This window comes from Macaca nemestrina, chromosome 7, assembly GCF_043159975.1.
Source record: "Macaca nemestrina isolate mMacNem1 chromosome 7, mMacNem.hap1, whole genome shotgun sequence".
Classification (NCBI taxonomy): domain Eukaryota; kingdom Metazoa; phylum Chordata; class Mammalia; order Primates; family Cercopithecidae; genus Macaca; species Macaca nemestrina.
The window spans coordinates 14,390,345-14,412,861 of NC_092131.1; the positions used below are offsets into that span (position 1 = coordinate 14,390,345).

General features: G+C 37.3%; 1 protein-coding gene across 4 annotated transcripts in view; it reads right to left on the reverse strand.

The window, feature by feature from the left end:
• LOC105467518 (unc-79 homolog, NALCN channel complex subunit) overlaps positions 1-15,433 on the reverse strand; it is a 279,040-nt gene extending 263,607 nt beyond the window's left edge. The window contains exon 1 of one of the 4 annotated variants that reach the window (XM_011717161.3): positions 14,771-15,433. Coding sequence is in view for 1 of the 4 variants with exons in the window: in XM_011717157.3 (XP_011715459.2) it covers positions 14,586-14,607 (22 nt within the window). In the remaining 3 variants the exon portion in view is untranslated. Of the gene's footprint in view, positions 1-3,321; positions 4,255-14,585; positions 14,698-14,770 lie in introns of those variants that run through there. The other 3 variants (XM_011717157.3, XM_071099669.1, XM_071099667.1) reach the window with 3 other exon arrangements.
• Positions 15,434-22,517: the final 7,084 nt, after the last annotated feature.

Here is a 22,517-nt window from a genome sequence, read left to right on the forward strand (position 1 = left end):
TGCTTCTCGAAAGTCATTGTTAAGAAAACACAAAGGTAAACCACAGATTGGAAGGAAAATGTTTCAAAGCAACAAACTTGTATTTGGAATATATAAAGAACTCTTAAAACTCAATAAAAAGACCCAAAAACTCCAATAAAAATAGACCAAAGATTGGAACAGAAATTTCCCAAAAGAAGATATACAAATAGTCAACTGGCACATAAAAAAAAGTTCAACATCACTAATCCTCAGAGAAATGCTCATTAAAACCATAAGATACCACTGCACACCAACTAGAAAGACTAAAGTTAAATAGACTGTGAATACCAAGTGTTGGTGAAAATGCAGATCAACTGAAACTCTGTCCAGCATTGCTGGTGGGAACATAAAACGTTACAGCTACTTTGCAAAATAGTATAGGAATACCTTATAAAGGTAAACATTCATCAACCATATTATCAAGCAATTCCATTCCTAGGTATTCAACCTAGAGAAAAAAAAACATATGTCCACATGAAATCAGGTATGCAAATATTCATAATGGCCCAAAACTGAAAACAACCCAAATTTCTATCAACGGGTGAATGGATAAACAAATTGTAATATACAAATGCCATGGACTATATAGAGCAATAAAAACAAAATATTAATTAACCCAACATGAGTGACTCTCCAAAACATTATGCTAAATAAAAGAAGTCAGACAGAAAGCCGGGTGTGGTGGCTCACACCTGTAATCCCAGCACTTTAGGAGGCCGAGGCAGGTGGATCACGAGGTCAGGAGTTTGAGACCAGCCTGCCCAACATGGTGAAACCCTGTCTCTACCAAAAATACAAAAAATTAGCCAGGTATGGTGGTGTGCACCTGTAATCCCAAGCACTGGGGATGCTGAGGCAGGAGAATCGCTTGAACCTAAGAGGCAGAGGTTGCAGCAAGCCGAGATTGTGCCATTGCACTCCAGCCTGGGCGACAGAGCAAGACTCCGTCTCGAGAAAAAAAAAAAAAGTCAGAAAAGACTATGCACTGAATGATTCCATTTACATGAAATTCCATAAAAGGCAACACTAATAACAAAAAGGAAAGCAACGTCCTCCTGGAAAGAGGAGTTGAAGGAAGGGATCAAGAGCAAAGGATACAAGGAATCTTTCTAAGATAAAGATAAGGGTATTTATTTATTTATTTATTTAGAGACTGAGTCCCATTCTGTTGCCCAGGCTGGAGTGCAGTGGCGCGATCTCAGCTCCCTGCAACCTTGGCTTCCTAGGCTCAAGCGATTCTCCTGCCTCAACCTGCCGAGTAGCTGGGACTACTGGTGTGCGCCACCACGCCCGGCTAATTTTTATATTTTCAGTAGAGACAGGGTTTTGCCATGTTGGCCAGGCTGATCTCAGACTCCTTACCTAAAGTGATCTGCCCACCTCAGCCTCCCAAAGTGCTGGGATTACAGGCATGCGCCACTATGCCCAGCTAATTTTTGTATTTTTACTAGAGATGGGGTTTATGTTGGCCAGGCTGGTCTCAAACTCCTGACTTAAAGTGATCCACTCACCTTGGCCTCCCAAAGTGCTGGGATTACAGACAGAAGGCACCATGTCTGGCCAGGATATGGGTCTTTATCTTTATGGTGGCAGTGGTTACATGACTGTATATTCTTAGCAAAATTCATCAATTTGTGCTTTGCAAATTGGTGAATTTTATTATTTATCACTATTTCCACATAAACAAAAAGAGGACAAAATGACACGTATCTTACTATGTATGTATTTGGGCATGTCTACATTAGAAGACATGGTGATAGTAGTCAAATGCTTGTACTTACCTATAATGAATAAGCTGAATTTATGCAAAATAAGATAATATTCAACTGAATGTTACTGACTTTTTATTTAAATTTAACATTTCAAAATAAGGGCTAAATAAATATATAGTTCTATATACATGCAGAATCACCACGAATAGGCTAGTTTACATGTAGACTAATAAAGGTATATTATATGGGTAATTCTGAAAAAATCTAAAAAAAATAAAGGAAGAGATTTTTAAAGCGTACAATAGAAAATGATCCATACAGAAGATAAGTAAAAAATACCCAACACACATATGATAGGGATTGCAAGGGACAATGCCAAACAATGGAACAAAACAAGCATTAAAACTATATCTTCAGAAACCGTATTTCCTAAAATAAAAAAAAAAAATCTTGAAATTATTGAAAGGACATACTGCAATCATTTCAGCACGACCCAACAATGAATCATATTGTAGTTAAGGCTACTTAAAAGGAGATTTTTTAAAAAGACTAAGCCACTAAGAAAACAAGATTGTCACTGGACTTTTCACCAATTCTTAATGCCAAAAAAAATGAGGTGACAAATTTAAAATACTCAAGTTGGTGAAATATAAGTCAAAGATTTTATATCCACCCAAGCTGACCTCCAAGTACAAAGTTGCAAACTATTATAAACTTGCCAAAACTCAGGCAATAATTGATTCTGTAAGTCCTTCCTAAAGGATCTATTAGAAATGGAGATTAGGACAACGAAAAAGATTGAAAGACAGCAGTATAAGAATGAGTGATGAGTATTAAATATAAATTTACCTGCAAAACAAAGCTAAACCACGATTATAGGAAACAAAATATAGTAGCTATAGGCCGGGCGCAGTGGCTCACCGACTGTAATCCCGGCACTTTGGGAGGCCAAGGCAGGCTGATCATGAGGTCAGGAGATAGAGACCATCCTGGCTAATACGGTGAAACCCTGTCTCTACTAAAAATACAAAAAATTAGCCAGTCATGGTGGCGGGCACCTGTAGTCCCAGCTACCTGGGAGGCTGAGGCGGGAGAATGGCGTGAACCCGGGAGGCGGAGCTTGCAGTGAGCCAAGATCGCGCCACTGCACTCCAGCCTGGGCAACAGAGCGAGACTCTGTCTCAAAAAAAAAAAAAAAAAAAAAGAAAGAAAATATAGTAGCTATAATACAATTATCAAAAATCAGGGGGCATGGAGGGCATACGGATATGATTGTCTAATAGATATTAATTGTAAACAAAATGACACTATTGTATATCAGATACCAGTTCAGAAGGAGGGGGGACAGAAGAGGTTACAAGGTAATTGCAATATTATTCAATGTAGGGAACTAGTTAGTCCAAAAACGAGTGGACTAGCAGTATTATGTAGAAGTCTTAGTATAAAGTTAACCAATAGAAAACAATGAGCAAATAAAACCCATTGCATAATGAAAGAGTTTAGATATAAAATACATAAAAAAACAATATGATAGAACTGAGGCCAAACATATTAATCATATCAATAGATGTAAATGGGCTTAACTCACCTATTAAAAGAAAAGGATTTTCAGATTGGCTAATAAAGCAAAATCCAACACTATGCAGAATACAAGAGACACACCTAAAACAAAGAGATTCAAAAGAGTTAAAAATAAAAGGATGGTGATATATCAGGCAAACACAAATAAAAAGAAAATGGGGTCATAATCGTAATATCTGACAAGGTGGAATTCAGACCAAAAAGCATTAAAATAGATAAAGAAGTGGCTTTTATAATGTTTAAGGCTACCATTCACAATGAAGATACTAGTTATTAGTATTTATGCACCCAGTAACACAGTAATAACTTCGATTAAGCAGCAACTAACAGAAGATGCAAGGGGAAATAGATAGAAACACACTAATAATAGGAGACTTTAACATACCTCTCACAATCCAAGATCAAGTGGACTAAAAATTAATAAAAGTTATAAAAGACCTAGACAACATTAATAAGGTAGATCTCATAGATATAATATACATCAAACTCATATTATTGTATCAATAATAATAGAGATTACAACTTATTTTTAAATACATATGTGGTATTCACAAAAACTAACTAAATCTTATGACACAGCAGAAACCTCAATGCGCTAAAGAACAGAAATAATGTAAATAGTATCTTCAGACCATAAGGCAATAAAATTAGAAATCAACAACAAAACAGAAAAACAAAAATGCCCTTCCACATGGAAATGTATACACTTTTAAACCACTCTTAGGTCAAAGGCAAATATACAAAATTCAACTGCAGAATTTCTTGAAAATAGTTATAATAAAGCCTGACATTACCAGAATCTGTAGGCTATAACTAAAGGAGGTGTCAAAGAAAAATATATTGCATGAAATGCCTATACCAATAAAAATTAAAAAAAAAAATTAACAGCTAACTCAAAAAGCTAGAGGAATACCAAAACAAAGAAATCAAGGAAAAAATAATCAGAAATTAATAATAAAAACTGAAATTAATTTAGAAATGCCAAAAACTAGAATTAATCAATCAATAAATAAAAATAACTAGTTTCTTGAAAAAGAAATCAACAAAATAGACAAACCACTAACTAACCAAATTTTTTAAAGGGGGCAGGGGAGAAAGCACAAATACACAACATTAAATACAGTCATCCCTCAGTATACACCAGGGATTGGTTCCTGGACCACCCCCACCCCTAACCTCCTGCAGGTACCAAAATCCTTGGATGTTCAAGTCCTTTTTATAAAATTATATAGTATTTGCATATAACCTATGCACATCCTTCTGTATACTTTCAATCATCTCTAGTTTATAATACTGAATACAAAGTAATGCTACAGGAATAGTTGTCATACTCTATTTTTTTTTTATTGTACTATTTTTGCTGTTTTTATTTCCCAAATATTTTTGATCTACTGTTGGTTGAATCCATGGATGCAAAAACCCCCAAATGCAGAGGGCCGAAGGTATGCATTAGAAATGACAAGCAGAACATAAACATCAAAACAGAGGAATTTTTTAAATTTCTAAAATAGTCATTTGCATAATTCTATGCAAACAAATTTGAAAACGTATATGAAATGCATAAATTTTTAAAGAAATAAAACTTACCAAAATTGACCGCAGTAGAAACAGAAAGTCTAAATAGAACAAGTGTCATAGAACAAATAGAGAAAGAAGTTAAAGAGTTCCACTACAAAAAAAGCACAGGCCAGATGGTTTTACAGGGGAACTCTAAAAAACTTTTAAAGATCAGATAACACCAATTGCTATTATATTATTCCAAAGATATAGAAAGGGAAGCAAAATTTCCAGGCTCACTTTATGTAGTGAGTATCACATTGTTTCCAGGTCCTGACTAAAATTACTTCCCACTCTACCCCCCAGAAAAACACCTATGAACCAATCTAACTTATTAATATCAATGCAAAGATTCTTAAAATATGATGAAATTCAACCCAGCATATTAATAAAGTTAAGAGAGGAAGCAATATGGTCTCCACAGATGCAGAAAATAAACTTGACTCAACACCCATTTGGTTAAAAAAAAATGTAACAAAATAAGAATTGATAGATACTGCCTAGTATATTTACCTCAGCCCAAAAGAATATCTTACTTAAAAGAGAAATACAAGAAGTTTTCCTACTAAAGTAAAACACAAGCCAAGAATACCCACTCTCTTTGCTATATTTCACACTGTATCAGAGATACTCACCAATGCAATCAGAAAACAAGAAAGCAATTACAGGTATAAAAATTGAGTAGAAAAGAAAGGACAAAACTATTTTCTATTTGCAGAGCATATAATTGTATATCTTGAAAACCCAAAAGAATAGATGGAAAAATGACTACAAAAAAAATTAATTGAGTAAAATAAAGTTATAAAGTCAGCATACAAAAACTCAATAGTATTCATGTATTCAAAATTTTAAAATGAAGAAATGATACATCTCAATTATGATGGCAAAAAAATGATGAAAGAAAATACTAAGCAAGAGCTCTATACGAAATTCCAAAATCTATATGAGAAAAAAACACCCCAAGAAAGGCACAGACTTGAACAAATGGAAAGACATACCATGTTCTTAGAAAGAGTAAGATTCAATATCAGAAAGATGTCAATTCTCCTTAAAGTAAGTTATTCTATAAAAGTAATGTGATACTCACAAAAATACTATCAGGCTTTTTCCTGGAGTTACTCAACTTGTTTCTAAAATTATTTTGGGAGAATGAAAAAGATCTAACGCAATGACGGTTATATGAAAAAAAAAAAGAATGAAAAAGAAAGCCAATGAAACTTGCTTAAAACATTATTTTTAAGAACAGTGGAGAGTGGAGATTCTTAGAAAATTCTCCACAAAAATTTTAGCCTCCAGTAAAAATAAAGAGTAATAATGATCACAGGAGCAATTGTTGGCTCCCTATGAATAAGTCATCCCAAGTTCATTTCAACTTCCTATTTTTTTAGGAATCTAGACAGGGCATCAAAGAAAAGCTGTAGAGAGTATGTACATCTCAGCAAAGTAGGATGCACTTGGAGACTCATGTAAGCTCCTCTAGAGCCTAGCACAGTGCCTGATACATTGTAGACACCCAATAAATATTTATTGAGTGAATAGACAAGTTGATGAAATATATAGATTGAATGGTACCATGATAGATTTATACCTAGTGAAACTGTCATATTTAAAATATATTGATTAGTGGCTTAAAGCTGACTTGAGAAAACATATTTAATGGCATGACACTCACAGGGCTTTTGTGCTTCTTTCTTTTTGTCAACATTTTTATTTTGGATACTTCATATAGGAATGCATATTGTTTTGGTAGTTGATACAAAATCAGTGGAAGAATGGCTAATATGTTGGATTATAGAATCAGACATAACAATGAAATAACATTAATAAGACAAAATGCAATAAGGTTTGTAGTGGTTTCAATTGTATCCCCCAAAAGATATGTTCGGGTCTTAATCCTGGTACTGTGACTGTGACCTCATTTGGAAATAGGGTCTTTGCAGATATAATCAGGTTAAGATAAGGTCATACTGGATTAAGGTAGGCTCTAAATCAAATGTTGTGTGTTTACAAGAGGAAGGAGAGAGAACTTTGGATACAGAGACACAGGCTATGTAAAGATGGAGGCAGAGATTGGCATGATGCTGCTACAACCAAGGAATGCCAAAGATTGCCAGAAACCCCCAGAAGCTGGGAGACAAGGAAGGGAGATTCTTCCCTATAGCCTGCAGAGAGAGCACAGCCCTGCCAACACTTTCATTTCAGACTTCTGGCTTCCAGAACTGTAAGAGAATAATCTTCTATTGTTTTACACCACTTAGTCTGTGCTAATTTGTTACAGCAGCTCTAGGAAACTAATACAGCATTAAACAAATCCCTAAGACTTTCAGCTGCACAGATAGAGGATGAAGGAAAACAGGCTTAGCAGTTATTCCTATAGAAAAGATCTTGCAGTTTTAGCAAGCCAGTAGCTTGATATTATTATACAAAGAGCTAAGGGAATATTTGTAGTTTGAAATATAGATTCCCATACTCTGCACTACTGAGGGACATATGAACATATGAGACATTCAGTCCTTTTACAAGTGTCAACTGTTTTTTTTTTTTTTTGAGACAGGGTTTTACTCTGTTGTCCAGGCTAGGATGCAGTGGTGCAATCACAGCTCACTGCAGCCTCGACCTCCTGGCTCAGGTGATTCTGCTACCTACACCTCCCGAGTAGTTGGGACCACAGGCACGTGCCACCACACGGAGCTATTTTTTTGAATTCTTTTGTAGAGACGGGGTTTCGTGATGTTGCCCAGGTTGGTCTCCAATTCCTGGGCTTAAGTGACCTGCCTGCCTCAGCCTCCCCAAGGGCTGGGATTACAGGCATGAGCCACCACACCCAGCCAGTGTCACCTTTTAAGGAGGACCTAAAGAGGACCTGGAATGAATTTTTAAATGATGATGTAGAAATAATCTGGAATAGTCATGTTATCATTAAACATTTTGAGCAACTACTCTACATTCATTTTAATAGCTAGGAAGAACTCACTCTATTCTCAAAGAGGTGGAGTTCTAATATGGGTCAAAGGTGGTGGGAAGATACTGAAGAGTTTTAAAGAGAAGAAGGACATGATTGTCTCTGTATTTTACATAGATCATTCAGGCAGCTACATGAGGATAGACTTGATGGTGACAAAAGCAGACACAGGGAGGTAAATTAATAGGCTGTTATAATACAGAGATGATAAGTCCCGTAATCAGGATGAATAAACAGTAAGTGTTCACTAAAAATATTAGCATGATAAGCAAAAGACTGGCATGACCCCTGCACAAGGATGACAAACAAATCTGTGAAAAATTCTGTATAAAAAAATAAAAAGAAGAAATAGGAATTAAGGTACTTGAGGAACATCGAAGAAATAAAACCAAGGTATAATAACACATCTCTCAAAGCTGTTATGAAAATGAATTAAGCTAATATATACCAAAGTACCCAGTACATAATAAGCACAAGCAATAAATATCTAAACTCTCTTTCCTGGAGAGCTTAAGATTCAAGCACATATAATCCTGATGTGCTAAACTGTTTATGAGTTATTATCTATTTCTACTTCTGAGGCAAGTTCATTTATTCTTAAAATAAAATTACATATACATAAATGTCTATGTATATACATGTGCATTTGTGCATGTATATATACATAAACATATATGTATACACACACATACCCATTTAATTTTATTCTGTTGGAAGACCAAGACCCTGAGACCAATGAAAATGAAAGATACCCTGAAATGCTGAACACCACTCCAGTTTTAATCCCACATCAAATATCAAATGAGACTCACATGATAAGCTATATGCTGTTGGTAACATTGGTCTTGAAAAGTCCAGAAGGAGAGAAAAACAAGACACAAATAGAATAAATGGACTGAAAGAAGCTAAAAGTTCTAAACGAAATTGTTGAGCTTTTCATGTTACAGGAAAGAAGGGTATTGATAAGAATATATTTTTTGCTTAATGTACTTTTTGATACAGGAAATATTTCATTTCTAAGCCTATATATATATGTTCATTTATGCAGAGCTATCCATATCTTTTCAAAATGGAAGAAACAAATGCATATGAATTTCCAACATAATAATACTGCAAAACAAGAATCCCAACTTAAAGCTTATTTATCGGTTGAGTAATCAATACATAAAACTTGAACAGGATCCAAGTAAAACTACAGTCTGAAGAGGCCCTGACTTTAGATAGATCGCCACTTTATCTTAAAACAAACAAACAAACAAACAAAAAAACAGCTGGCTGTGTGCTAAAACTGCCTACCACTTTAAGAATCATAACTATTATTTTGAATATAGTCAAAGGAAAATTTAGCTAATCGGACAGAACCAAAACCACAATGAATGTTCAAGAAACATGTAACTTGTTATATAAATACTGTAACATTTGATTTAGCAAATATATTTTAAGTACTTTTGACAACTGTAATTTTATTTACCTGTAAATCCATTTGAAGAGTATGCATTTTGTGCAATTTTCACATTGCATAGAATGCAGAACTTCATATTAACAAAAATGTAAAATCTTTAAATTAATGATATCCAAACACTTGGTTATGTAATCCTTCCTTATAAAAGACATTTCATCCACCCTCGGTCATTTTTACTTTTTCAAGAAATGATTTTTGTGCAAACACTATGCAATGGACAAGGGATTGCACACTGGAATCACAGAGAGGAACATAATACAATCTACACACAAAGTAAATTAAGGCAACTAACAAGAAAACTAATTGAAATATAGTGTGAGCACACGAATAGGGCATACAGGGAGAAAGTGGCAATCAGGCAGGGTTTCAAAGCTAAGTATTGAGCAATAAGTAGGTATTAGACAGGCCAAGACGATGGTGAGGAAGAAAGCATTTAAGGCAAAAACAACATGATGCATTGGAGGAACTGAAAAAATAGTTCATTGTAGCTGGATCAAAGAGGTAAAGCAGAGATTGTTGATGAGCTAGAATCAACAAGGCTTGGGAATGTGTTGAATAGTTATGGCAGAGAGTAAAAAGTTCAGGAAGACTCCGATTTTTTGACTTGGGTAAATGAGCAAGGTGGTGTCATTCACTGAAATGACTGATCTAAAAAGAAGCACAAGTTTGGAACAAAAGACAATGAATTTGGGTTTGTGGTATGTATAAGATGCTTGAGTAGAAATAGAGGGCTGTAGTTCCAGAAACATCTGTGGACTAGAAAATTGTATGTGGGAGGCATCCTCATAGATGATACCATGCAAGTGAATGTGGTTAAGAGTCTGTAGGATTTCAAAAAAGAGAGAGAGAGCGGGGGGACTAATGGCAGAGTCCTGTGTGAAGCTAAGTTTTAAAAAGCAGGAAGAAGACAGCCCTTAGAAAAAATCTGGGTGGGAACAGCCAGAAAAGAAAGAAGAAAAGGAGAGTTTAAATCAGGAATGCAGCAACTAGTGTCAAATGATACAAAGAAGTCATGTAAGACAACAGCTAAAAGCTATTGTTCTTTTTGCAACCACAAAAATGGTTATAATAGGTACATTCTAATTTTTGCATATATGAATAAAACTGTAATAGAGTTTCCTCTATGAGAAGTTTACGATATTATTGTGCAAAGATTTCTAAATGACTGCAATTGCAATGCTATTGAAAGGAGAAGTAGTTTTCTATTTCAGTGATGTTACCATATATGTGCAAAAAATAAGGAAAACTATCTATTGAGTTCTCCAAGCATGGCCCTTACATATACATGGGAGAGGGGCAAGTTCAACTTCAAGTCATAGTGCTAAAAAGCTACACTCTTAAAATTGTTTGTCTCTGATGTAATCAAAAATATTTTTGGTTACTGGGAGGCTAGATCCAAACTTCACAATTACCTCCATTTTGGCAGCAAGCATAAGGTTTTATATTTGATGATGATGATGATGATGATAATTGCTTACATTTATTAAGTCCTTATTATGTGCCAGGATTCTCTGCTAAGCACTGTTCATGAATCACCTCATTTAATCTTCACAACTGTAACTATCCCCATTTGGTAGAGGATATAGTCAGGGCTTAGAGATATTAACTTGTCCAAGGTCACAGAGTTTACAGGGAGCGAAGCCAGGATTCAAACCCAGGCAGCAGTCTGATTCCAGAACCCCAACTCTGAATGTCTGCTGGTATCAAAAGCAGAGCTTCTTTTGAAAGAGCACACCCAAGGTACTACCGATTGGTCAATTTTGATTCTTAGAAGACAAAAAAAGTTTGGGGTGGAGGGAGTGGGACTCCTCTTTAGAATTCCAAACGCATTTCATTTTTATCATTCCAAATTCTATATCAGCTATGCAAACATTTTCACTACAGTGAACTTTGTAAGAAAAAGAAGCATGTGGAGAAAAAAAAATTAACTCTTCTGCAATCACCTAAGAAAGTGCCAGGAAGCTTTCACCTCCTGTTTTGAGACTCTGCAGATAGCACAGGAAACAGACTGAATATTTTTTTAAAGGCTCCAAACTATATCTTTGCTAAAACTAGCTTCTTCTTCTTCTTCTTTTCTTTTTTTTTTTTTCTTTTTAGACGGAGTTTCACCCTGGTAGCCCAGGCTGGAGTGCAATAGCAGGATCTCTACTCACCACAACCTCCACCTCCCGGGTTCAAGCGATTCTCCTGCCTCAGCCTCACAAGTAGCTGGGATTACAGACATGTGCCATCATGCCCAGCTAATTTTGTATTTTTAGTACAGATGGGGTTTCTCCATGTTGGTCAGACTGGTCTCGAACTCCTGACCTCAGGTGATCCACCTGCCTTGGCCTCCCAAAGTGCTGGGATTACAGGTGTGAGCCACTAGCTTCTCTTTCATCACTATTACTTATCTCATAAAAGAAAATGCCACTACATAAAATAGAAATCATTTTTCATATCTCTGTGATACATTACTTTTCAAAGGTAAATCAAGTAATCTGGTTTGGGTTGAAATGCAAGTATGGGTTGAAATGCAAGTACTTTCTCTTGCTGGTCCAACAAAACTATGTCTGCTTGTCAAACCAGTGAAACCTTTATCTGCATCAAGAAGCTCCAAGAAGAAGAGTAATAGAAATAATATTTTGACATTATATTAAGCCTAATTCTCCCTCCTCAGTCCTTAGGAAAGTAGTAGTGTGCACACTCCTGAATGCAGAGGAAAAACAAGCTCTCCCATTCTCTCCTTATCCAGTAGTCTTCACACTCAGTAGAAGAAAAAAAAAATACCCTGACCTTTCCTTCTCTTGCTGCTTACACCTAGCTAAACTTCTACCGAGTCTGAGGATAAAATGCTGCCATTCTTTTTATAAAAAGTATTTGTCCTTCATGAACATCAACTATGCAGATGCAGCCTATTATGTTTTTTTTCAGTTACATAACGTACACTAAAATGCCAATCCACTCGTGTTATTGCATATTTACAGAAAAAGAAAAGAGATTCCTAAATTACCTTCATTCTAAATACAGATACCTAAAAACATCCATGGCATCCTTATCCTTTCCGCATCCTACTCCCATTTACCTCCTTTGCCCTACAAAATCCTTAAGACTAAAGCAAAGATAGCTCCTACTACAATTCCTTACTTTAAAGATGGAAACTCTAAGGCACAAAACTATTAAGTTAATTGCCCAGTGTCTCACAATTAATCAGAAGAACATACAAAGCTCAAGTCCACATGTTCTAGCTCCAGATATGGTGTCCTTTTCATCCTCTACAGATGGAAAAAAAATCTGTTTCACAAACACGTCTAAAATAGCTACTTAATCCATTAATTGCACTACACAATCAAGTCCATACCTAGATTTTATTCACTGCCCAGGAAAGAGACAAGACAAAGCATCCAGTCCATTTCAAAATATAACAAGGAAAACACAGGAAGAGGACAGTAATACTCACTGGCTTTAGCCTGAAATTACTTACGTAATATGTAACTACACAGTCAAATGACAGGTGGTGTTTTTTCCTTTAGAAACCATACTATAATAAAACCATTTGGCTTTATTATAATATCAGGATGTGATATTCTCAAGTGGGAAGTTCTACATGGACTCAAACTATGCTACCATTCCTCAAAACAGAATGCACCCAATTTTTTTCAAAAACCTCTGTAAAAGCAAAACTTAATTTTGAGTGTAGATTTAACTTTCGGAAACATGCAAAAAAAAAATCACAAGAGAGCTTCCTAACTATTTAGAGGAGATGGACTATTTAAAAGTGGGCAATGGTTGTCATTATTATAGCCATCATTTATTGAGTACATTCTATGTGCTAGGCTCACTACTAAGCCTTTTATATGTATTCTCTCATTCCCCACAACAACCCCGTCAGCATGATTAGCCCAGGTTTACAGATGAGGAAATAAAGTTCAGAGAGGTCAATTATCTTGCCCAAGGTCAAACAGTAGCAAAAGTAAGATTCAAACTCAGATCTTCCAGATTCTAAAAAACATAAAGAAATACAAGCACTGGATGGTAGGTGGACATGCACAATTTCTAATGAACCATCAATCTGAGAATTCTATGAGCCTTCAGTTTATTCAATTTATCTGGTGAATAAATGACATACTGCATTTTATCATATATAAGATATTGCCCTCAAATAATGAGACTACTGTTTTATGTGTCTCAAAACAATGACTTTAATAGCCATTCCAAAGAAGAATTACAAAGACTTTTAAGTAGTGACAGCATTATCCATATAATGTGTACTGACTGCTTTGGAAGAAAGGAGTCATCTAGGTGAATAAGTTCTGGTATATTGTTAAAAATTCAAACTAATTGCTTAATAAAAACATCTTTTATTTACAATCTGAAGTTTAAGCTCCTGAATCCCTCAAGCCCTCAAGTGCACTCAAAAAAAGCCTTCACATTGATCAACCTACCAAGCACACACCGAAGGCCTACTAGTGCGCACCGCAATAAGACAGACTATGGGGACCATATTAGAAACTTACTCCATCCACAAGGAGTTAGCAGGTTGCTTCCAACCACGCACACAGTCAGTCATTACTGGGACAACCAAAATCCTCCGGTGCTATGTGCTATAGTTTGTGTGGGCTGCCCTACAAAGGAAGCCTGCTTGTTGGAACAATAATTAGATCAATTAGGTCATTTTCCCAAAGCTCCTTTCACTTTCTTGTAAGCACTGCAAGGTTGTGGTTGGTTTTGGCATTGGTGTTGGCATTAGTGAGTTAATTTTCCTCTTACTGAATCCCAAATTCTGCCTGGCTCCCTGCTCCCTCCCCCTTCTCTCCCTTCTTGCCTCTTCCACCCGAAGTGGAAACTGCAGACTCAAACTCCCCTATGGCTCCAGCACCAAGAACTGGGCATGCTCAGAAGGCCAGGCAGGCTTTGGTTGCAACTGACAGTTCCCCGCCCCTGATTTGCCGCTGCCCCCCTTCCCCCACTCCAACAAGAGATACTGAAATGTTTATCTGAAAGATACGAGGCCTCTTTTTCCCGAGAATGACCCCATTTTAATTTCATTTCGCAGGGTCTCTGAGTCTTGCAAAACCCCAGCTGGAGCCCGAGGAAGACCGCATTATTTTTCAGCACCGGGGACAGCGCCGCGCTGCCATTAACGTCCACCCTCCCCCACCTTCTCTCCCCGCCACCCCCCACCCGCCCCAACCTCAGCCCCCACCCCCGCACCAGCACAATGCCAAGGTCTCCCAGCAGCCGCAAACGCCGCAGCTGCAATAGCTCCCAGCCGAGGCCGGGCCGGAATGCCGGGCCGGCTGCTACTTACACTGCTCCGCTTTGGTGGACATGGTGCTGTCCAGATGGAAAGGCTTTGCCCCAAAATCTGTGTCGTGTGAGCTCCCTCGCTCCGCCAGCGATGTTGCGAGGAAAAGAGTGCATACCCCCCACCCCCCACCCCCTCGCTTTCCCCCTCCCTTAGGCCCGTGTCGCTACCATTCGGACAAAACGCACATCAAATTGCAGAATTCGGTCCCGGAAGGTTAGGAAATCGCCCCCGGAGAAATGGGTGGGATTTAATAGGCGGCCAAAGGCTTCCTGTCCGTCCCCTCCTGGAGCTGCCCGCGTTGATGTGGGCGGGGAGACCGAAAGGAGAGAGCAGGCTGCGGCTCCTGGTGAAATGGGAAAATGGGCTCGACCGGGGGAGGAGTATTTCCATTCATAAGGCGCACGGAGGGGACGGGTGTTTCCCAGAGAAAAGCCTCTTAAAGCGCCGGAGTCCCCGACCATTTGGATCTCCCATTGGCGTTCTCCGGGCCTGTAAATCCTGCTCCCGGAGCAGCCCCCAGAGCCTCAGCGGGGTGACCGGAGAGGGACCCAGGTGCGTCCCACGCTTCGGCTCAACCTCCAGGAGGAAGGAGAGGGAGGCGGATCCGGGGCGGGCTGGAGCGCCGGGGCCGGAGGGCGCGAGGATGCTCCTGAGGACTGCGAGGAAGGAAATGCAGGAGGAACCCTCAGCATGGCTTCCCGGCGCGCTGCGGTTCCTGCCCTCGCCTCCCCTCTGCGATGGGCTCTCCTGCTGATGATTGAGGATGGCAGGTCCCACTGCCAGGGGGCTGTGACAAGACTTTAGAAGTTGGGGCTGGAGGAAGGAGGAGATTTCCACGGACGGTGAAGCTGGAAGGGCCACAGAAAAGGAAGATGAAAGACTGGAGACAGGAAGACCCCAGGTGTGCTCCCTTGCAGCCATCCCAGCTGGACAGGGGCACATTAGGAAGCCCCTCGACTGGAAAACCGAAACCAGCGGGAAAGGAAGGCAATAGACGAGGACATCGTGCATATTAATAGGAAGATGCCCAAAGAATCCACTACAGAATGGAGAGACACTTGGAGTCCGGAAGAACCAGATTCAAGAACCATTTTTACCACTTACTCACTCAAGGACCATCTTCTAATCTCCCTACATTTCCGGTTCTTTATCTGTAAAATGGGAACATTAAAACCTGCCCCTTCACCTGAAGAGTTACTGGGCAGATCGAATGGATGTGCAAGTCCTTGTAAAATAAAAGTATGGCACAATCGCCAACCATTATGTCCATTCTTCATTCAAATAGTTTAATTTGTTAAAGCTGAGGGGCAATAGTCACATAAGACCATTATAATGGTCACAGCAGGTTATTTTAGTAAAAGTTACAGGAACAGAACTGTTAAGTGTTGACAATGACTTTTAATGCTGATAAATCAATGTTTTTCCACCTCATAAAATAAAAGATCCTATTTAGGGAAAGAATTTTAAATTCTGTATAGTATATACAAACTATTCAGGTGAAATCTTGCACAATTAAGAAAAATATCATGAACAAACATCAAGGAGAGATGCTTCTGAGTAGCAAAAGAAAAAACTACGAATAATAGGGAAACTGCCCATAATGATGCACACACAGCACTCAAGTTTCATGGTATTTGCAAAAATGTTCATAAAGGTTAGTGAATTGGCTCTTTGAGTTGCATATGTGACTGGACTCTGTCATCTTGCTGATTGGCAGGTTGGTCTGGCTAATCAGCTATCATTCCATGTCATTGTTCATTCCCAAAACCACATCCCAAAGAGAAGTTCCATTTATTAGTAAAAGATAAATGATTATGTGAAGCATGATGCCAAAGAGTTCGTTTTGAGTAAAAATAAATTGGAATCATTCTGAAGAAAATATGAATATCATGAACATTCCTGAGAAGATGACAAACACTTTGTATGACTAAAAGAAAGCTCAATGGGTTATTCAGAAATTTCTTGGAAGCCTGAGGCTTTGATAAAGAAAACAGTAATTGGAAATTAACACACATGAGAAAAAGGTGTCTTGGATAGTACAGAAACAAACAACAAAGTATGTGCTGGAAAGATATTATCCCCTCATCTGCTTAACAATCTTTCATTTGTCATCAATTAACCCTCCCATTACTCAGTTAAGAGAGAGTATAATGGTGTTAAGTCATGGACTGAGGAGTTACACAGCCTGGGTTTGAATTCCAGCTTTGCCTCTCATGATCTGTGTAACCTTGTGCAAGTTACTTAACTTCTCCATGCCTCAACTGCCTTACCTGAAAAATGGTCATATCATTGTCACATTAAAGGTTGTCAGGAATAAATAAGTATACATATGAGAATCTAGAACAATGACACATATGAATGATGGCTTCTATTAACATTACTGCTCAAACTCCTCAAATGCACCCAGTCCATTCAGGTTTGTTCTGATGCTTTGGACCCTCCAAAGCCTGATAGCATCCATATAACTGAGACTCTAATCATCAACCTAGGCACTCACAGCTTCAGCCTTCTGCCATGCCCATTAACTCACTAACCTCGGCCATATCCATTACTCAGTTTCTCCATTCCAACATATGGCCTTACTTCTTCAATGAACTCCCTCACCTTTCCTTGTATCTCCATCTACCTCAATCCTTCCTGCTTAGTTTTCTTCTGTTGCAGAGGTAGTGCCTCTTCTCATTGCCAGATGCAATGCTTTTTTTTTAACTAAACCTATGCCTCTAATTATACACATTCCTATTTATTCTAGAATTTGCTATTTTAATTATCTTTCTTTTTCCCAGCATTTTAAGTCTCATCTTTTCAATGGATTTTCCCATCCTACTTGCAAACATGCAAAAATTTTTTATCCTCAAAAAGCTGTGCCTATCATCTTACTGAATAAGTGGCCTCCATTTCTCCATTCCCTCACTACCCTACTTGCTATCAAATTGTGGCTGAAACAGGTTCCTTCAATAGTCACTAATAATTTCCTAATAATAAATTCCAATTGCTTTATCTCTTGGTGACTAATGCCAGCATTTGAAATTTCTCCCTGTTTCTTTTTGAAATTTCCTCTTACCTTGACTTCTATAACATAATGCTCTTCAAAGTCTTCTCCAAACTTTTTTCCCATTCTATTGTTTAATGAAGTACTTCAAACATAGAAATACTTGAAAAATCATGAACACTAATGTTACCACTACCCAGTCTCATCAAATCTTAATATTTTGTCACACTGTATTGTTTTACTTTTCAGAAATAAAATATTTTAGAGACATTAGAAGCCCCCACAAAAATTATTCTAAATTTGTGGTTATGTCCTTATATTTTATATTATTTATTTATTTGTTCAGCAACTACTTATTGAGTGCCCATATATGTGAAACACCACTCTAGGAACTTGTTATAACTAGCAAACAGAGAAGACAAAAAATAATCTCTGCTTCTTAAAATTAATTTTCTAGTGGGAAAGACAAAAAATAAGTAAAACATACAGTATATTAAGTGCTGACAAGTACTAAAAAGAAAAATATTAAACAAAGGGAAGGAGATAGTTTGTATTGAAAGGGTTGAAATTTTAAATAAGATAAAATTTTAGATAGGGTAATTACATACACACCATATATGTCTATTTCCATAAGCAACATATACTATTTTACATGTGTTTTTAATTTTCTATAATTAATACCACACTATACATATATTTTTAAAACTTAACACTTCGGCCGGGCGCGGTGGCTCACGCCTGTAATCCCAGCACTTTGGGAGGCCGAGGCGGGCGGATCACGAGGTCAGGATATCGAGACCATCCTGGCTAACACGGTGAAACCCCGTCTCTACTAAAAATGCAAAAAATTAGCCGGGCGAGGCAGCGGGCGCCTGTAGTCCCAGCGACTCGGGAGGCTGAGGCAGGAGAATGGCATGAACCCAGGAGGCGGAGCTTGCAGTGAGCCGAGATCGCGCCATTGCACTCCAGCCTGGGCGACTAAGCGAGACTCTGTCTCAAAAAAAAAAAAAAAAAAAAAAACAAAAAACTTAACACTTCATGCTCAACATTCCATTTTGGCTTAATTATGTTTATTAAACACTATGCGTGAGGAACGCCCCACGCACTTAGTGACTAAAGACTCCAATAGTCTAGTCACACCGTGATTGACTCGAAATGCCAAAATACATAGTTAAAAGCAATTACAGCTGCTAGAAAGTGAAGGGAGAACTATGAGAAACAGAGAGCCACAGTAAAGGAGATATCACCTATTTACCTCTGCCCAAATATCTAGCTGATCTCTGAACCACACATGTGCAAGCCTGCATGCAAATAACAAAAACCCAACTAGGGATACAAGAACTAAACTGATATTCAATAAACTGATAGTTTATAGTTTATATCCCATTAAGTTAGTTACCTGCTAAAAAAAAAAAGTCAACACTCTTGAGAGGAAAATAACAGAATACAGAGTCTCCACAGCACTAAAATCACAATGTCCAGGATACAATCCAAATTTACATGACACACAAAGAAACAAGGAAATGTGACTCACTTGACCCATTGTGAAGAAAAAAGACAATAGAAAATGAACCCAAGATGATCCAGATGTTATCATTAACAAAGATTTTAAATCATGTACGTCTACTCAGTGCAGTGAAAAAAAAATGCTTATAATGATTGTAAAGATAAGGATGTCAGTAGAGAAATTGAGACTATATTTTTTGAAAAGCCAATTGGAAATTTTAGAACTCAAAAGTACAATATGTGAAATAAAAAGTTCACTAGATGATATCAATGCCAGGGTGTAGAAAATAGATGAAATATCAAGTAAGCTTAAAGATAAACCACTGTTAATTATCCAATCTGAAAAACAGATAGAAAAAAATAAGAAGAAGAAAAGGAACATAGTCGGGGGCCTGTGAGACAATAACAAAAAGTATAACACACAATTATACTCACAGAAGAAGAGGATAAAAATAATAATAATATATTAATATATTATTTTAAAATATTTAAGAACAAATATTTAAGGAAATAATGGCTGAAAATTTTCCAAAATTTGGTGACAAAAAAAAATTTACAGATGTAAAAAGAAGTACAAATCCCTAAACAGGAAAAATATCATGAAAGTCAAGCCTTAAGCACTTCAGATTCAAAATGCTGAAAAGCAAAGACAAGGGAAGATATTAGAACCAACCAGAGAAGAATGATATACAATGACACACATTACATACAGGGAACATCAATGCAAATTAACACTGACTTCTAATCAGAAACAATGGATATCAGAAGATAATAAACTAACATCTTTACCATACTAAAAAGAACAAGAAAACTGTTAATGCAGTGGCATATTTGGCACACACAAAAAAGTCCTTCATAATGAAAATAAAATAAAAATATTTTCAGATGGAAGAAAACTAAGAGAATTTGCTACCAGCAGACTTGCACTACATGAAATAGTAATGGAAGTTCTTCAGGCTGAAGGAAAATTATACCAGACGAAAATGCAGACTTTCTCCCAGTCTACGGCTTGTTTTTCACTTTGTTTATGGAGTCTTTAACTGAACAGAAGTTTTAAAATGTAAATGTAGCCAAGTTTAACCTTTTTTTTTTTTTTTTTTTTTTGAGACAGAGTTTTACTCTGTTGCCCAGGTTGGAGTGCAGTGGTGTGATCTCGGCTCACTGCAGCTATAACCTTTCCAGGCTCAGGTAGTCCTCCCACCTTAGGCTCCTAAGTAGCTGGGACTACAGGCACATGCCACCATCCCCAGCTAACTTTTTGTGTGTTTTTTGTAGAGACAGGGTTTTGCCATGTTGCCCAGGCTGGTCTTAAATTCCTGGGCTCAATTGTGAGCTACCATGCCCAAACTATCAATCTTTTTCTTTATAGTTTGTGCTTTCCTATACCCAAGGTTGTAAACAGATTCTTATATTTCATTCTAAAAGTTTTGAAGTTTTACTTTTCACATTTAAGTGTTTGTTTCAACTTAAATTTATGTTTATGTTTATGTGTGAAGTGGGGTCTGCTTCTTCCCCTATGAATAAGTAGCATCTTACCCATTTATTAAACTCTTCCCCAAAAATTTCTAATTCAATTCCAACTTGGTCATAAGTCAACTTTTTAATGTATATATGAGGCTATTTGCCAGCTTTGTATTCTGGACTACAGGTATGTTTGTACCTGCCTATTTAACCATACTGTCTTAATAACATAGCTTTATAATAAGTCTTTATAAGGCAATTCCTCCCAACTGTGCTTATTCTTCAAATTTATCTTGGCTATATTTGACCTTTTTGCCTACTGCATCCCCACCCAAATCTGATCTTGAATTGTAATTCCCAAAATCCCCATGTGTCATGGGACAGACTCAGTGGGAGGTAATTCAGTCATGGGGGCGGTTACCCCCATGCTACTGTTCTTGTGATAGTGAGTGAGTTCTCACAAGATCTGATGGTTTTATAAGGGGCTTTTCCCCCTTTTGCTCAGCACTTCTCCTTCCTGTCATCATGTGATGAAGGACATGTTTGCTTCCCCTTCCGCCATGATTGTGAAGTTTCCTGAGGCCTCCCCAGCCATACGGAGCTGTGAGTCAATTAAACCTCTTTCCTTTATAAATTACCCAGTCTGAGGCAGTCCTTTATAAAGCAACATGAATATGGACTAATATACCTGCCATGTGAATTTTTTTAGTTTCAATTTTTAATTTTTGAGGATACATAGCAGGTGTATATATTTATGGATTACATGAGATGTTTGGACATAAGCATGCAATGTGTAATAAGCACATCAGGTTAAATGGTGTATTCATCACCTCAAGCATTTATCCTTTGTGTTATAAGCAATACAATTATATTCTTTGTTATTTTTAAATGTGCAATTAAATTTTTTTTACTATAGTCACTCTACTGAGCTAGCAAACACTAGATCTTATTCATTATTTCTAACTATTTTTTGTATCCATTAACCCTCCCCCATTGCCCCTCCACACCCACTGTCCTTCCCTGCCTCTATTAACCATCCTTCTACTCTCTCTCTCTATGAGTTCAATTGTTTTAATTTTTAGCTGCCACAAATAAATGAGAACATGTTAAGTTTTTCTTTCTGTGCCTGGCTATGTCACTTAGCATAATGACTTCTAGTTCCATCCATGTCATTGCAAATGGCAGGATCTCATTCTTTTTCATGGCTGAATAGTACTCTCTTGTGTATATGGACCATATTTTTTTAATCTGTTTATCTGTTTATAGACACTTAGGTTACTTTCAAGTCTGGCTATTGTGAATAGTGCTGCAATAAACATGAGAGTGCAGATATCTCTTCAATGTAATGTTTTCCATTATTTTGGGTATATACCTAGAAGGAGGATTGCTGGATCTTAAGCTCTATTTTTAGGTTTTTGAGGAACCTCCAACTGTCTTCCACAGTGGTTGTACTAATTTACATTTCCACCAAGAGTGTATGAGGGTTCCCTTTTCTCCACATCCTCTCCAGCATTTGTTTTTGCCTGACTTTAGGATAAAAGCCATTTTAACTGGGGTGAGATAATATCTCACTGTAATTTTGATTTGCATTTATCTGATGATCAATGATGTAGAGCACTTTTTCATATGCCCATTTGCCACTTGTATGACATTTTTTGAGAAATGTCTATTTAAATCTTTTGCCCACTTTTGAATTGGATTAGATTTTTTCCTATAGAGTTGCTTGAACGCCTTATATATTCCGGTTATTAACCCCTTATCAAATGGGTAGTTTGAAATATTTTCTCTCATTCTGTGGGCTATCTCTTCACTATGATGATTGTTTCTTCAGAAGCCTTTTAACTTGATGTGATCCCATTTGTCCATTTTTGCTTCAGTTGCCTGTACCAGTGGGGTATTACTCAAGAAATTTTTGTCAGTTCAGTGTCCTAGAAACTTTCCCCAATGTTTTCTTTTAGTAGTTTCATTGTTTGAAG